We start from the raw sequence: 17529 nt of genomic DNA on the forward strand, positions 1-17529 counted from the left end.
GAACGATAACACCGTCGTTGCATATTAAGCGCGTAACGGTGTTCAAGTTCTGTATTCGTGGTTCGTTTTCGCCTCGAACGCTCGAATTTGAATCGTCACCTCCGCCGCGTTACGGTGCCGCCTTTTCATGCTTCGCCCCGAAACGACGAATCGAAGGGAGCGAAAGAGAGAATAGGATAAGGCGTTCATCAATTGTTATGCATTTGGTGACGTTTTCATAACGGTGTTGCGATTCATCGAACCTCCTACGATCCACTGGCACACTTGTTGCCACACGTCGTACGGAAATCGGTCACGTTCCAATGCGTTCACTCGCGGAAAGGGAAATTCGCTGATCGATCGATGTGCTTCGAGCGTCCCTAAGCAACCAGAATAAACGCCTCGACCCGAGGGTCCTCCGGCTTCTCCAATTTGTTATTGGCATAGTCATGTCGCTCGTAAAAGTTCGATCATCGTAAGTAAGCAAAAACATTAGTCGAGTGGCAAGAAATTTAACAATTTGAAATTCGCACAGACACGCTCCTCGGTATTTTAAACGAGTGACGAATAATTTAGTAACTCGACGCGTGTAAATACTGAGAGTCTTTAGTCGAGTAGTTTTAATAGAACGTGTGCAGTCGTTTAGTCGAGTGGCGAGTAAGAAAGTCGTGTGCCTGGTAATTTAGTAATTTAGTAGCCCGCTGTGTGTAGATACGAGAATTTAGTTGAGTAGTTTAGTAGAACGATTTAGTCGAGTAGATCTGTTTCGTTAAATTTTTTTTCTAGTCCACTAGGGTTGCCCCTCCACTCGCTACTAACCAAGGAGATTCGTAACTCAATTGTACTAACTCCGGACGCTTTGTACGCACTAAGTAGTAAATGGCTATTCGTCACTCGTCGAGATTACTGAACGTGTCTGTTCTGTTTTCATTAAAGGAAAATCGGCCGGTACCTACTAAAGCTAGCTTTTTTCCCTCGCTACGCTAAATGAGTGGTCGGTACTGGCCTTACCTTAATCTTCGCTCACAGTCTCAACCATTCGATTGCTAGCTACTTTCCATTTCTTTGTAGGTGGGCAAAGTTTGGAAACTGTCGCGATTTTGCGCTGATCGGAAAGGACACGATCGCGATGGCTTCTGGCATTTATGTCCGTTTCCACGACTTTGCGAGTAAAAAGGCACGAGTAGAACGATTCGATGGTGGCGAGAGAGGAGACGGCGCGTGCTGTCTCGCGGGACTTTCGGTGAGTTCGCATCCTCTTTAGGTTTGGATCAAGTTACTACGATTTATGCCATTGTCCTAATATATGTCCTAATAAATGAAATCGTGGAAGTAGGTGTATACGCGCGAAATAAGCAGCTGTGCATCGTGAATTAAAGAACCAACAAAGGAACTTTTACCCTTAGTGTAAAATCGCGGAAAGAAACGGACGTCGAAAGAATATACCGACATGTCCGTACATCGTACAATCGCAGTATTATATCTTATTTTATGCCATTTATCCTTTTGGGTCTTTATTAACTTTATCGAGCGCTTATGCAAGGTCGCGCCAATCTTCTCCGTGATTGAAAGGAAAGCCAATCCAAGGATCTCGATATTCGCTTATCCTACGATGCGAAGAATCGGTCAGTGCGCCGGAAGTCAAGAAGCGAATGGCTACTTGTGTTGCGTGTTCGCTGGCACCGAATACCTGCTCGGTCAAGCAACTTTCCCAGACTTTTGCCTGACAGTTTGGCAATGGAAAACCGGTGAACGACTGGCAAAAATCGACGGAACGGATATGACGATGTTTGACATCGATCGCACGAGACTCGTGTGAGTAGAATTAGTAATATTTTTCAAAGGTATAGTATTATTTATGATTGTTTCCTACGGTGCAAGTGAAAGGAGAACGAATTAAAAGCAATGTTCTGTAACAAGTTTATTAAATTCATCGATACTGACGCTATGATCATGTCTATTTAGCCTGGTATTTTCGTTTATACTTCGAGTATTCGTTCACACGTATGCATCTATACATTTAAGGATTACGTAGACTAATGAAAATTCTGGCATTTGTAAATCGATATATTGAAATATGTGTCTGTCGATTTGACGACTACAGCATAGATTTCTCAGATCTGCTGCTTGCTAGTTGGAACAGGAAAATACTGTTGATGGTATTATAGTCCAATCATGAACGAACCTAGCGTGAGGTCTCTTAGCTATCGGAGAATTGCTGCAAACTACTCTGGTCCCGTTCGAGCTGGTTAATAGTACTGTTTGTCGTTCGCAACTCCTACAATTGATTAAATTTTATGCCCCTACGATCTTTACTCCTACATGGCTATAATTCAAAATATCCTCTCTCGGATTCTGTTAATCGCCTGTGCAATTTCATCGACTCGTTTCGCACAGTATAAGACTTTTTCACAGATTCTACTAGTAACGCGAGCAGAATTTTCGTTTGAAAACTTTTGCACATCCTCCCCACCATCTCTAGGAAATTCACGCTCGCAATTCTTTATATTCCAAAGTGTTATAGCACCTCCGAACCATTTAACGCGTTCAAATTTCGAATCGATATCAGCAATAGTTTCGGAGAAAACAAATTGTAACGCTTCGTGTGGTTCACCCTATTTATGTGATTAATAATACAATACATCGGAATAAAACTATTTATCGATGTTCGGTAGATGCTCGACCGATTCGGCCCACCTGGTAGCACGATTTATGCCATCCACCGGCACGCTTTCGGTGTACCGCGTGTTGACTTGCTCGAATACCGTTCGACTCTTTCCGATGGAAGTCCACTCGGAGCGCACTGCAGTTTCCTGTTCCTGGTCCACGGACGGAACTTTGCTCTGTTGTGACGAAAGCGGCACCGTTTGGTCCGTCGATTTCGAGCAGCAAGTGGACCCTGGCGTTCGAACAATCGTCCGACCTCTTGACGAAGATGATAGAACGATTTCATCGCAAAGAAACCCTACGTTGGTGGGTTACGGCGATGGCACGTTGGTCGTCGATGGCGCGACGCACGGTCGCGAGGTTCGAGCAACGGTAGGACGCGTGTAACTTGGGCCAAGATACGTACATCGAGATCGTAAAGAAGTCAGATGTCAGAAATAAGTCAGGTTGATAAAAATATAGGGAACTTGACGAGCCGAAACCTCGGCAGGAATTACGTATAAAAAAATAAAAAAGTGTTGGGTCAATCGATAAATTGTAGATAAGTGGTGTCAACTTTGAGAAGATGGTATCCCGCTGGGGGTAGCTATCCACGTGTTATTTAATAATAAAGTTAGACAAATCTATCAAATGTCAGGCCGGACAAATTGTAAAGCATAAATTAAAAATAAAAAAAAAAATGTTGAGATGGTGTTCGTAACACCGCAATTTGAAAAGTAGGTTTAGTTTCGATACGGTATGTACGTACTGCTTTACTCAATGACGTTTGTCCATCGTTCCAATTATTTCAGAATCGCACAGCTCGGCATATGAACGAGGAATCGGGACAAAAATAAAAATTCGTGGACCACGTTCACAGGTCACGTTTACACGTTTCCAGATCACGTTCGAGGGTCACGTTTACACGTTGCATAGTGCGGCATTTGAATGAGGATGCGGGACAAAGATCAAAAAATGCATATATACCGTGCAGAGTAGCTGAAACTTGAAATCGGGCGATCCAAACTGGTTAGAAGTCTGTGTATCGAGAGTTTATTAGTATTTCCCCTATTTCGTGGCTCGGTTGAAATATTCTGAATATTTATTTCTTTGCATAACGACGCACGATGACAATTTTAATATTTTCCACGCGATAATTGAACGCTAGAGTTGATGATGGTAAGTAATCCACTAAAAATGTTTAATTTACGATCTGGTTGTATCTTGGTCTGGATTATGCATTTATGGTGTTCACGAGTCATTCACGGCCGATCTATCTGACGAACCATTGCCAGTTTTACAGGAAATCTTGGAAAGATCGAAACGAAGAATGGCGGCCGGCTTGGACGATTTCGCTACCGTCGTACCCGAGACACGCAGAAAGCGATCCAAGTCAAGATAGAATCTTAATACTTGGGGAGAACGGCGATCTTTTTGAGATAATCGGTCTGCTGCATCGTTGTCCCCCTCGCCTCGAGTTTCTACTACGAAATGACACGAGTTATGCAAATATAGCTGCGTTACATGGCCCATATTTAGGAGCTTTAGACCAAACTGGTCGTCTGGCAATCATCGACGTTGCAACTGGTGAACTTGCCTCATCAACTATACGGTTAACACATCACGGCAAAGGTCGGTTCAAAACTGGAATCGAAAATAATTTATCAGACTGCGGATTTTTTTTATGCAAATTCGCATTTTTTGGAATACACTTAAGAAAATAGAATCTTGATAGAGAATTATTTGAACTCTTCGAAAATTTTAGTTAAGCGAAGTACACCGTACTCTCTATTTTTGTAGGATTCGCGTTTGAGAGTAAAGTAACTCGGTTTGATAAATGATAATATCTCAAGCTGAATCCGTCGTCGTGTAGCCACGTGCGTTCTCTGAATCGTTCTTCACTCCCTGCACGCTCTACATATCGCAAATATTCCCTAGATCCTCGATAACGTATCATTCGTACCTTATCATTCAGATCGCTCACCCTACAAACGTGTACAAAGATTCGTAGTTACTATACATAGTGATTTCTATTTTGTGTATATTTATTTAGAAGAATGGAACAGGGAATTGCGATTATTTAACTAAGACTATTTCTTTACACTTAGCCAACCGAACGAGCAGACTTCCCCTCTGTGAAGAATATCGCTTCGTGACCGAACGGGGAGATCTCCCTTTTTGACTTTAGCAACGCGTTTTCTTTTTTGTTGTTGTTGTTGTTGTTATTATTATCAGTTATTGTTTATCTAAAATTGATCCCAATTAATTGCACCACTTTCTCTGCTTTTATAAAGTACAGTATATAATAAAATAGATCAATTTAGTGGCGTTAAAATTAATTAAAAAGTTACGCTATTAGTTATGACTAAATAAAGTTATAATCGAACGATACCACACTGTAAAAAAATATTAAAATTATCTTTAGTCATCTTTAATGTTTTTAATTTTACCTATATTTTTTTTTTACTTTTAGTTTGATGCTTTGTACAAACAATGTGTGAAATCGTTAAATACAATCATTACGGCAAAATATAATTAACCACATAAATAATTTTTAGACTTCTTCGTTTTTTAAGTAGCGAATACTAGTCCTCTATACTTGGAAAAATGCGCGGTGGACAGCTTATAGGTGGGCTTTCCCGAGCGTGGTGGAAACGTATAGCTCGCTGTGTCGTGTACTGTTGGCTAAGTGTTAATATATTTATCGGAGAAGGATTGGAATTATGGGCGTTCGATGAACCTTTACTTACTTTACCATCGCGGATGTAGCTAAGGTTTATTGGTACGAATGTGGACACTACAAGAGGCTATGAGTAATAGCAGCGATAGGATGATCGAGATGATAGTAACCACGGATTCAGGTTCGATAACGAATCCACGGTCCACGGGAGGACGAGTATCAACGTAATACATGATGCGGATAACTGTCTTGATAACTCAATCAGCAATGCGCACAACGACTAACTAACTAACTAATTAACTATTTTCGTAATTCCCCTGATCCAAATGAAACTGCCCTTATGTACTCCTGTCGTTACTTCTCGGATCAACCTTTGTTCTTAATGAGGGCCATATAATCATTCCATACCTTTGTCAGGTACACGTCCCTTCCATGACCTTGGCTACGTCTAGCGATACGCAATGTCATATCGAGCCCGAACCCATTGTCATAAAGCCACATTGAAACATTAGAACTATTCCTTATTTTTATTACTTAAGTATAGTTATAGTAAAAGTCTGGACTAGGGTATTGGAGTTTTTTTCAACATTCCAGCCGGGAAATCCCGATGTTCTTTTATCTCCGACATATTTATTAAAACTAAAGCAACTAAATCGACACAACTAATCAACTCCTAAGCACGGCTCACAACTCGTAATTCACGTCACCTAACGACAGCAATTAACAAACAACAACCTTTTTCTCCACCAAAGCATCCCTTTATAACGATTTTCGTATTCCCATTGTTTTTCGTACTTCCATTGTTTCCCATTTTTCGTAATCCTGTGTTTTACAGCCACAAATATAATCAGGTACCCACTTTCTTTCTAAATACCTGCTATTTTGAAGGGCCTAATGACGCGGCAATATCTCGTCCCTTCTGACTCGTTAGCACCTTTTCTTTCCATCCGCACTATAGTTCGTACCTCTGGCCGTTTATTATTCTACGATATTAAATATTACATTTATTATACCATATTATATTATGTTTTTAATAATGCTATCACGTTTCCTTTTTTTTCTCATATACTTACGTAATCTGAAAGAAACCAGATCCGCTTAAACAACAGTTGCTCGATGCTACTGCGCAGTTGAAACGGAAATATCGCGGATTTTAACGCTTGTTTTTTCCGAGTTCTTTTCAATCTGACTAAAAGAATTAGAAAGAGACAAATAATAATCTGTGCTAATCACAGTTGCTGATTTCGTCTCGCATCCCGTGTTACCGATTCTGGTAAGCTGCAGCGTCACGGGAAACTGCCTTTTCATCGAATCGTATCCTACGGTACCTGTCCGAAAGCATTGCGTTCATCTTCAACGAGAAGCTTTGGATCGCGTCAAATTTTCTAACAGAGGTCATTTGCTGGGCGTTGCCTCGTCTCAGATCGGGCGGCTGTTCCTCTTATCGATGAACGTCGTCCAACTTGAAGAACGTGATTATAGGATGTCAGCCAGCAAAGTTGCGGCCTGGTTGAATCTTGGGCGAAAGGTAACGTAAAACGTCGTATAAAGCTCGAACCTATTTGATCGTCGAATCACATTAATTCCGTGCTAGGTGATCGATTTTTTGATCTACGAAATGGACCAAGATCACGCGAAAGCGTTACTTCTAGTTACAAACATGGAATCGAACGACTCTCGAGCTGGAGACGAGATCATCGTGTACTCGTGTCGACTCTTCGATCGAGATGTCTACGTCGAAAACGCGGATTGCTCGATAAAACTTTTGTCGTTCTTCGAGCACCTCCACTACGGAAAAGAATCGAGCTACGAAATAATTGGCGTCCCATATCTCACGAAACAGTTGCATCGGCTAGAGTTAAAGGTAAAAAGAGAGAAGTGAAAATTTCGAGAATGTATGTAAATAAAATAAAATCGCGATATCTGACGTGTCAAGCAGAATACATACAGTAGAAGACAAAAGAAGATGTTTAAACACTGGTGGTGTATAAAGTATCATAATTTTACGAAACAGAATAGTATTTGATAAAGAACAATATGAACAAATGTAGTATTATCCATACTTCAGAATATGCGACTGTCAGTAACACGGTAGAAAGATAATATGCGTGCAAAAGTCATAAGATGTATCTAATACGAACGTCACTGACATACAGTGACGAGCAAAGGTGTAAACACACTCCGCTGATTTTATGTAAAAGGCGATACTACGACTAATTTTTCAAGTGATCGGTAAAGATTAGGTAACAGTAACTACAAGCTGCGTCTGATTAACGAAATGTAATAGTTCATTTTCATTAACGTTAATAATGTACAGAACATTTTACAAAAATGGACATCTCAAACCATGTTTACAGTTTTGCTGTACTATAACTAGTATAACTGTACATATATAATAGGAAATTCGAAAAATGTACGTAAGCTAAAAAACCGTATCTACAGCTAGCATAGAGAATATATGAATCGTTGAATCGATCCGCAGGAAAATTTCCAAAACGCCTTACTCTCGGAAGCTCTACCATCGCTGCACCAAACCAGAAGCATCAGCATCGCAATTCATTACACGAAATCTGGCGTATCTTCAAGCCTGTTCACCTGCGGATTCGATGGTCTAATCGTGTGGAGAGATTGCACCGAGCTTCGGCGAGTATTCGCCCTGTTCGCCGCGCACCATCGTTCAGAAGGTGGTGGTCAACGCACAATCCTCTTCAACAATGTGGTCGTTTCTTTGGGTAGAAACGGGGATCTGGTCGCTAACAGATTACCGAACCGGTTACTTCTTTTTCTTTCTGTTTGCTCTTTCCTTTTTGTTTGTTGTTTCGACTAACCAAGTTGTTTTGCCACGATCAGGATAGACGAACAGGAGGATAGTCGAGGTTCGAGGTCAACCGAATCCTATTGTTGGATTACACTCGACGACCGCTTGAAAACGAGAGAAAGCAAACAGGTGGATGCGACAGAGAACGAGGAGATCGAAGGGACGGAGACGTGGATGGATATGGTGATTCGCCGGCGGTCGATGGCCGAGGAGAAACAAGCTCTAGCGGCTCGTCTCTCTCTTCTCGATGATTGGAACAAGCTGAAACGCCGAGTAAATAATTATTTATTACGTATCCCGTTTCTAACTGATGCATTTTATGCGATTGGGCTGTAATTGCGAAAGTGTAATACGGTAGAACCTCGTTTGGACGAACAGCGCAGGAAACAAGGCAATCCAAGGCGATCCAGTATGTAGACGACATCGGTAAAAATAGGGTTGCAGACGGAGCGTTAATGTCATTTTATTTTATTTACCCTCTTGCAAGTTATCACAGCTCCTAACTCGCACGAGCTATCAAAAATCTGTGCAACAAGCGCAAGTTTCTTTCTTTCCTCGTAGATGTTTTTCCTGCCTGCGGGTCAGGGGAGGGGGAATCAACAATCCCCCTTCCTAGTTTGAACGATACAAGGTCAGCATTAACTCGTATTATCCGAAGGCACTTAGAGCTTGTATGTCTTCCTGTGTCGCAAAAAATCGCAAAGTGGTAATTAGCGATGCCAACAAAGAGCAATCTAACAACGACAATTTTGAGAGAACGCCGTTTTTCTGACGACAGGTAAAGACATTGCTCGACTCGAACGAGGCAGCACCACCAAACGCCCGACTGCCGATTTCTGCGTTCGATCTCGATCAACGTGGTAGAGAGCTCGCATTGGCAGCGGCCAGGTCAACGGAGATCGAATTGACGAAGGACGCCGAGGAAAAAATCTCGTGCCTGAATCAATCGATACTCTACTTGCGCGAACGATTTTTAGATCCCTTGATCGTCCGACCGAGGAGCATCTTTTCCTTGTTCGGTGAATCGAAGGTCACCAATTATCCTCTCGATAAATTCGTACCTCGGGAACAGACGTATATTCCGCCTTGGTGTCAATTTTCGAGAAGAATGAGAGAACTTGTGTCTAGGTAATTATTATTGTCTTCCATTGTTGAAAGAATTGTTTTGTAACTGGGATAATTATTGATAAGATATCGCATTGACAGAGATGTTATTTAAAAACCAACAGGAAGACAACAGATCTATTAGTCTTATGCAGCATAATTTTCTCGTTAATTGACTCGAAGATTTACATATGTATATACATACAGTGGCTCATGAAAGTATTCGAAATCGGAAATCTTAGGATATTTCTTAACTTTGATAAAAATGTGACATTTGACATGAAGCTTAAATTGCAGGCACTTTTATTTGTTTTTGTTTTGTTTTCTTATCGTATGATATACATCAAGATAAGCGGGTTATTATGGCATAACATGCCCATAATTTGTTCAATGTTGCAGCAAATACAACGATCACCGTAAGATTCTTAAACGAGGATGTACATATATTTTTGATACACTAATCGATGAGATACTTCGTTCTCTATACAAAATTATGAAGGTATTCGTATCTGAAGCTGTTTAGCTTAAATGATACTTTGCTTTAACTTCGTGTAATTGTAAAACTCGGTATGAAAGGCAGAAAGAGACAGTCTCGTATTCGTGTCTTTAGACACGGTATTAATTTTTCAAATTGTGCTCATCTCGTCCATAATTATCTCAACGAGAGGAGATCGTTTGTCCGATTCATTCCAACATTTACGTATCGTATACAGATTGGAGGGCGAGGAAAATTCACGAACGATCAACCTCGAGAACCCATGTTCTTGTTGCCACGGTTTCGTAGACGCGCTTGAGACGTGCATTATCGCGGATCACCAAGAGCGCGAGTTAAAAGTAAAGTTCAACGAACTGTTTGAAAAGACACGATCAAAGAAGCAAAGAGAGATGCGAGCGGCGAACGAACGCTGCAAGGAAATGCGCCGGCTCGTTCTCGAGCTGAAGCGTGTGTTTCACGTGGACGCGAGTGCGAAACTCTTCGAGCCTCCACAGTGGCATCCAAAGGAAATAATCGAGGACGAATTCGAACGAGACGCGAAAACGATTGACGATGCACGATTAAATGGACCCGAAAGAAACAACGACAATGATGAGAAGAACTTAGTTAAAGACGAAGTAGAGATCGAAACGAAAGTGAACGATTTTCGTGAACAGATGCTCGATAAGATGATGGACGGTGTACTGGAAGATAGGTAATCGCATTTTATCATACTATAGACGATACACGATAATACAGTCGAAATATAAAATTGAAGAATTTTTTAAGAAAGGACCTGTATACAGTAAATGTATAGGTGACAATTTTAAATATACAGGTGGTATATTTTCTAGTCAAATAATAATAGAATTACTCTCTGGAGCGTTCGCTTATTTTGTAAATATAAAAGGAATTATTGTTTAAGAGTGATTGTAATTACCGATTGAAACGTAACTGATATTAAGAAAACTAAGACCAAACGCGGTTGCATCGATAGACGTCTCTTGCCAAAGCCTTAATTTGTCGTTTTCGTTTGTTACGCGCTCGACGTGACGGTGAGTCTTGAGTTTTGAACGCAACCTCGGCTGTCGTAGATTGGAACACAATGTAAAGAGAAGCATTCCGAAACCCGACTGTCTCACCCGGAAAGATGCAGCTAGTTACACAGAGGAGGACATTCGGGCAATCGAGTCGTACGAGGAGAAGATTCGCGCTAGAGAAGTCGATCGGCAGAAGTACAAGTCGATGCTGGAGGCCGAGATCGAAAGGATCAGTGGTATGACCAAAGAAACGTAACGTTGTTGCTACCTCTCAATTAGGTGACTATCAGTTAAATTGCAACTGTTCGCTTGGAGTCGCGAACCTTGAACGATATTAACCCCTTGCCTTTTACGATTTATGTTGCAACAGCACGTGCCGTAACAAACGGCAGGATCGGTCAGACGTCGATTTGCCATTTCACGGTGTCTCTCTAAATTTAAACATTAGATTCAGCTAGAATCAAACGTACGATAATCACCTATTATACACGATATAGTACCACGCCAGAATAATTCACTTATAATTCTCAATGAGAATTGATTGTAAAATTCTTCTGTCGATTGTAAAAACATCTATCGTAAACTGAGGATATCCCCCTATCCCCCTATATTCTCAAAATAGAAACATAATAATCCTATAATCCTATAATCTCAAACATAAATAGAAAACTCCATCTCCTATTGACTAGAGAGTGTTATTACTTACTAGAGATGAATATTTCTTGCATTCCTGCACCTACAAACTTTTCATAAATGCGTAAATACGGGCAGTCTAGCAATTAAAACTGAGCATGAAAATAGACCTATTGTTCTGCGTATTTCATTTAAAACTGAAGGTGAATCGATATGAATCACCCATTGTCCGTGTTTCAGGAGAATTCTCCAACAGCGTAAAGTCTTTCGACGACGAATTGAACGAACTATCCAAAGAAAAGATACAAATCGAACGATCGATACTCTCACAGAGATTGACCAAAATGCAGACGATCCTACACCATCGAAAAATCGTTCAGAGAAGACAGCAGATACGACGGATTATCGAGTTGGAACTTGTACCCGCGACGAAGGAGGCTGACACACTTGCCGAAGAACGAGATTTGTTCGAGGCAGGCGTCGCGGAACTAAGAGTCAGCTATGAGAACGCGCGTAAACGAGATAAACAGCTGGAGAAAAAGTTTCGATCGGAGTTTGCCGAACTAAAACCATCGGTACCGGAGCATCTGTTCCGTCAATACCGCAAAAGACCGAGATTATTAACCGCGCATGGACCCTGCGGTACGTCGGCTGCGTTTCTCACTGAACTCGCTGTTTGTATCATCGAACAGCGAAACTCTGATATCTTGCCTCGAGAATGTACAAGCTATCTTCGAGCTATGGACGAATTAGACAGATTACCGGAAGGACTACAGAGCCGATTGAAGCCTGATTATTGGCACCTTTTTTGCCGTCTTAGGAGACTTAAGATAGAAGCGGAGATTAAGGTAAAATCATATTTGAAAAATGAATAAATTAAAATTAGATAAATCATTCTTTGAGTTATTTAGCACGTTGAATGGCACACTAGTTCTCCAAAGATACCTGGTACCATCAATTATTATATTACTTCTTCGTGTTGCTACAATAGATAATTGTTCTGTGTTATTACGTCCCGGGACGTACTAACCATACCATAACTACCATCCCTTAGTCATACTTATTCAGAACCACAATAATCCTACAGAACCGTTACAAGATTTAGCACTATTTGCTTTAGTGTTTTGGTGAATGATGTAGAGGATTGTAATATAGAATAACTAGAACTTGCTGTTGCCACCCGTTAAATATATGTCGGAGAAGGATTGGAACTATGGGCGTTCGATGATCCTTTACTTACTTTACCATCGCGGATGTAGCTAATGTTGATTGGTACGAATGTGGACACTACAAGAGGCTATGAGTAATAGCAGCGATAGGATGATCGAGATGATGGTGACAACGAGTTCAGGTTCGATAACGAATCCACGGTCCACGAGATGACGATTACCCACGTAATACATGATGCGGATAACTGCCTTGATAACTCAGTCAGCAATGCGCACAACGACTAACTAACTAACTAACTATTTTCGTAATTCCCCCTGATCCAAATGAAACTGCCCTTATGTTCTCCTGTCGCTACTTCTCGGGTCAATCTTTGTTCTTAATGAGGGCCATATAATCATTCCATACCTTTGTGAGGTACACGTCCCTTCCGTGACCGTGGCTACGTCTATTCGATACGCAATGTCATATCGAGCCCGAACCCATTGTCATAAAGCTACATTGAAACATTAGAACTATTTCTTATTTTTATTACTTAAGTGTAGCTATAGTAAAAGTCTGGATTAGGGTATTAGGGTTTTTTTCCAACATTCCAGCCGGGAAATCTCGAAGTAATATATATTTAAAAGAACATATATTTAAAGGAACATATATTTATATATATATTTAAAATTATATTTTATATATATATAATATATTTAAAAGAATATACATATGTTTAAAAGAATTAAATACGATCTTTCGTGTAAACTAAATTGCTTAAAAAGCGGAACGAAATTTCCGGGCGATCCAATATATCTAAATCATAATGATTCGGAAGAACATGCGATGAAATATTAATTATTTAAACCTTACTGTACCATCTTGTAACATGTCGTTGGTAACCTTATTTATTTTATTGACTATTCAATTCATTAATGTTATTATCCTCTTCTTATTTATATTAATTGATTGACATAATATCAATGGTACCAAAAATTGTAACGCTGCAGTGTTTCTCCAAAAAGATTTGTCTGATACCGCATGCACAGTAATGTATACTGCCAGTCATGAATATTAAAAGATTTTCTAATATCTAATATACAGGGTGGTTGGTAACTGGTGGTACAAGCGGAAAGGGGGTGATTCTACGCGAAAAAAGAAATCGAAAATATAGAATAACAATTCTTTTTTTTTGTTTCTTTTTCTTAAATTTTTCCATCGAGACAACGATACGCTGAGATCCGTTACAACGAGACGCGATAAAGTGGACGCGTACCGAGCGAAAATTCAAAGTCGATTTTCTCGAAAACAAAGCCTCGAACGAAAAATTTTTATTCTATATTTTCGACTTCTTTTTTCGCGTAGAATCACCCCCTTTCCGCTTTTACCAGCAGTTACCAACCATCCTGTATATAAATAGTATAATAATATATAAAAGTAAAGAATGATAAGTTATATAATATAAAAGATGAATTTAAAGTACTTGTTGAAGTGATTCTCACTTCCAAGAAAAACCTACATCTTTTCTAGTTTCTTTTTTGTTATTTAATTAGTACTCTACAATTTGTTTAGCTGGACATTAGGTAAATTTTTCTAACTTCATTTCTATCCTTTAGTTTTCTTAATCCTTTAAGCTATTGAGTATTGTTTAGCTGTAAATGACTTTAAAGGGCCTGTTAGCCTCATATCCTTTAATAGGGTGCCATATACATACAGGTGGTGAGGGTAAGGTCGGTTTTCGAAATCCTATAAATAGTCGCAGGTCCATGGCTTGCAAGCTCAATCCTAGAGTAGCAGTACCAGCTTGCTGATGTGCATTAACATACATTGTAATAATTAAACTAAAATTTGAATTAACTATTAATAAATTGCTTAAAGTGAAATTTCGTGATTTCTGATAGAATTCCAACATTTATTGTGGTGTGTGACTAAGAATCGTAACTCATTCGAAGGTAAAAAACTGCGCGATCGGGTTGGCGGAAGCGGAACAGAGCTTGACATTCCTGCGAAACGCGTGTTGCATCCACGAAGACAAGATCGTTCAGTGCAAACAGAAGATAGAACGATTAAAAAAGTACTAAATGGATCTCACGGAGGATGTAGAAACCATGTTATCCATAAAGATGAGCGAGATGCACATCGATTATCGCTACGACCGACGCAATCGTTATAATGGCACTTCAGAAACTGATATGAAGGGCATAGTTTTGAAATCGAGGAAGCGACTGAGGAGCGAAGATGAGGAAAACGGAACCAGTAGAATTCGAAAAAAAAGATCAGAGGAATTGCATGTTATTAAACGCTACAAATACGAAAATAAGATGCAGGAACTACAGGAATATAAAGAAAATCTGCAGTCGAGAAAGGTAAGAGCCTGAGAAGATTTAAAAATATCGTTGATAGACTGCAGACGCTTATGCATTTACCAGGTATATAAATATGAAACCGGAATTTTTGTATAGAAAATACACGTTTATTGTATGAAAATGATTAAAAATATTTTATTCGAAGTATTGCGTATCGCTAGCTATACATTTTTCCCACCTGTCTGGCAATTGGTGGATGCCAGACATCGAGCCATTTTCGTACATTTTCGTAAGAAGTAAAGTGCTGGTCAGAAAGTGCGTGTCCCATCGATGCAAATAAATAGTAATCGGACGGAGCCAAGTCTGGTGAGTAAGCCGCGAAAAGTGCGAAAATGGTGCGAAAGTATTTCCCAACTGAACGCTTCGATCGTTTTCTTGACCGGTTTTGCTGTATCTGATGATGCATTATCACGAAGCAAAATTACTTCGTATCGCCTTTTTTGATATTCTGGTCGTTTTTCACGCAAAGCTCGATTCAAATCGATCATTTGTCGTCGGTAGCGCTCGGTATTAACGGTTTCGCCAGGTTTAAACAGCTCGGTGGTCTTTTTCGGTGGTCTTCGTTCCTCGCGTCAAAATTGCCACTTCTGAATTTTTTAAACCACTCAAAGCACCGTGATTTACCAAGAGCATGCTCACCGTAAGTTTCGACAAGCATTCGATGCGATTCTGCAGCACTTTTCTTCAAATGGTAACAGAAAATCAATGCTGTCCGCAAATCGTAGTTCCCAGGCACAAAATTTGACATGTTCAACGCTGTTACAAACTATGCTGTTGTATGAAACTTGTATTGTTCCGAGTCGAAAATGTTTGTGAGATATCAACAAAGACTTTTGGCATCAATGACGCAGTTTAGTGATAACTACATTATCAGTTAGAGCCATTAATAGGAAAATTCCGGTTTCATACTTACAGACCTGAATATTGGGAAAAACCCTAATACTTTCCAGACTTTTACTATAGCTACACTTATTAGTAATAAAAATAAGAAATAATTCTAATGTTTCGATCAGGCTTTATGACGATGGGTTCGGGCTCGAAGTGACATAACGGATCACTAAACGTAGCCACGGTCACGAGAGAGACGTGTACTTGACAGAGGTATGGAATGATTATACGGTCCTCATTAAGAATAAAAATTGACCCGAGAAGTAGCGACAGGAGTACATAAGGGCAGTTTCATTTGAATCAGGGGGAATTAAGAAAATAGTTAGTTAGTTAGTCGTTGTGCGCATTGCTGATTGAGTTATCAAGACAGTTATCCGCGTCATGTATTACGTGGGTAATCGTCATTCCGTGGACCGTGGATTCGTTATCGAACCTGAATTCGTCGTCACCATCATCTCGACCATCCTATCACCGCTATTGCTCATAGCCTCTTGTAGAGTACACATTCGTACCAATCAACATTAGCTACCGCGATGGTAAAATAAGTAAAGGATCATCGAACACCCCGAAAGACCAACCTAACCCCGACATATAGAAAAAAGATATGTTAAGAAATGAGCATTTTTCACCCTCCTTGTGAATGAAAAATTCTTGCACGACATTTAACAGTATCTCTCGCGTAACAGAAAATGTTATTGGCATTTATCCGAAATGCAGTGAGAATTTATTTTCTTCACATTTTGGTCCACTTACATAATAACGATTCATCTATATCGACATAATAATTCTTTGGAAATTCTGCCGATAAATCACTTTGCAAGCGAGCAAATCTGCGGTACCGTCAGATCGTCGCTACGCGAGAACAACAGTGAACAATGATCTGGTGGTACTTCGGATTCACCCGTTTCCAAACTTCCATTCATTTACCAGCAGATGTTCTGAAGAATTATTTCGCACATAGATCATTATTCGAGGAAGCTTGCATTTTTTAAATTATATGAATTTCATGAAGATGAATTTTCAGAAAGTAGTAGTAATAATTTATTCATTCCAACTTAATAGCGCAAAAATTGAACTTGGTTACATAGATTGTAGTATGTACATTATTTCTGTCACACACTGTTGCCGAATCTGTCTTGCATAATTATTTCTTTCACGATTCATTCACTGTTCCTATTCTAAAACTACCTTTGACTTGCTATAAAGTACTTTTGTGCCGCAAAATTACTTAAAGCTGTTTCATCGGATACTGTTTTCATTTCACACTTTGCACAGTAGCCCCCCTTTGCTTTGCCTCCCCTCCCCCTCTTTCTCCTTTCTCCTCAGCTAGCATTCCTTTCACGCTCAGGCTTGTTTTATCAATTTCTTTTGCATACTTTCCAGTATTCACATGTCCGTTGGCTGGTTTTACAGTATAAACATCTCCTTTTCTCTTTCTAAAATCTATCTTCTGCAGGTTGTCATGCTTCGCTTAAATTTGCATAAATACCCGCACTCTAATCATCACAGTTCACAATCGATACAATTCACGAGAGTTTCGCCGTGAGTTCATTAAACTTACTTCGATTCCGAAAAATCTGACGCTTGTTGTTCATTCACAGATGGCCAGAAACTTTCGTGACGCTAGGCGCCACAATAACGAAACGCTGTTCGCAGAAGGGATGAACGGCGAACATAAGGTAAGTAAGCGTTTCGAAATAAATTTGCCTTTTCATGCGTTGAGATGAAGCAGAGAAAGACAAAGCATTTAC

General features: G+C 39.9%; 1 protein-coding gene across 1 annotated transcript; it reads left to right on the forward strand.

Annotated features, from left to right (window-relative positions):
* The first annotated feature begins 375 nt into the window (after window positions 1-375).
* LOC138183789 (cilia- and flagella-associated protein 43) lies at window positions 376-14616 on the forward strand. The gene is made up of 14 exons (XM_069121166.1): window positions 376-454; window positions 1051-1222; window positions 1523-1794; window positions 2655-3018; window positions 3921-4257; window positions 6541-6833; window positions 6900-7169; window positions 7788-8077; window positions 8156-8396; window positions 8902-9251; window positions 9941-10417; window positions 10797-10978; window positions 11616-12223; window positions 14477-14616. Exons 1-14 carry the CDS (start codon window positions 429-431, stop codon window positions 14603-14605), a joined length of 4011 nt encoding a protein of 1336 aa, XP_068977267.1. The 5' UTR covers window positions 376-428; the 3' UTR covers window positions 14606-14616.
* Window positions 14617-17529: the final 2913 nt, after the last annotated feature.

This window comes from Bombus flavifrons, chromosome 10 (genome assembly GCF_040668555.2).
Source record: "Bombus flavifrons isolate JBK064 chromosome 10, iyBomFlav1_principal, whole genome shotgun sequence".
In the NCBI taxonomy this organism is placed as follows: Eukaryota; Metazoa; Arthropoda; class Insecta; order Hymenoptera; family Apidae; genus Bombus; species Bombus flavifrons.

Bases quoted from the DNA above. Each gene is read 5' to 3' on its own strand.
- LOC138183789 (XM_069121166.1), top strand. From the start codon at position 429: ATGTCGCTCGTAAAAGTTCGATCATC. The intron at 4,258-6,540 runs GTCGGTTCAAAA...TGCTAATCACAG, and splicing joins GTTAACACATCACGGCAAAG to TTGCTGATTTCGTCTCGCAT. The intron at 6,834-6,899 runs GTAACGTAAAAC...ATTCCGTGCTAG, and splicing joins GGTTGAATCTTGGGCGAAAG to GTGATCGATTTTTTGATCTA.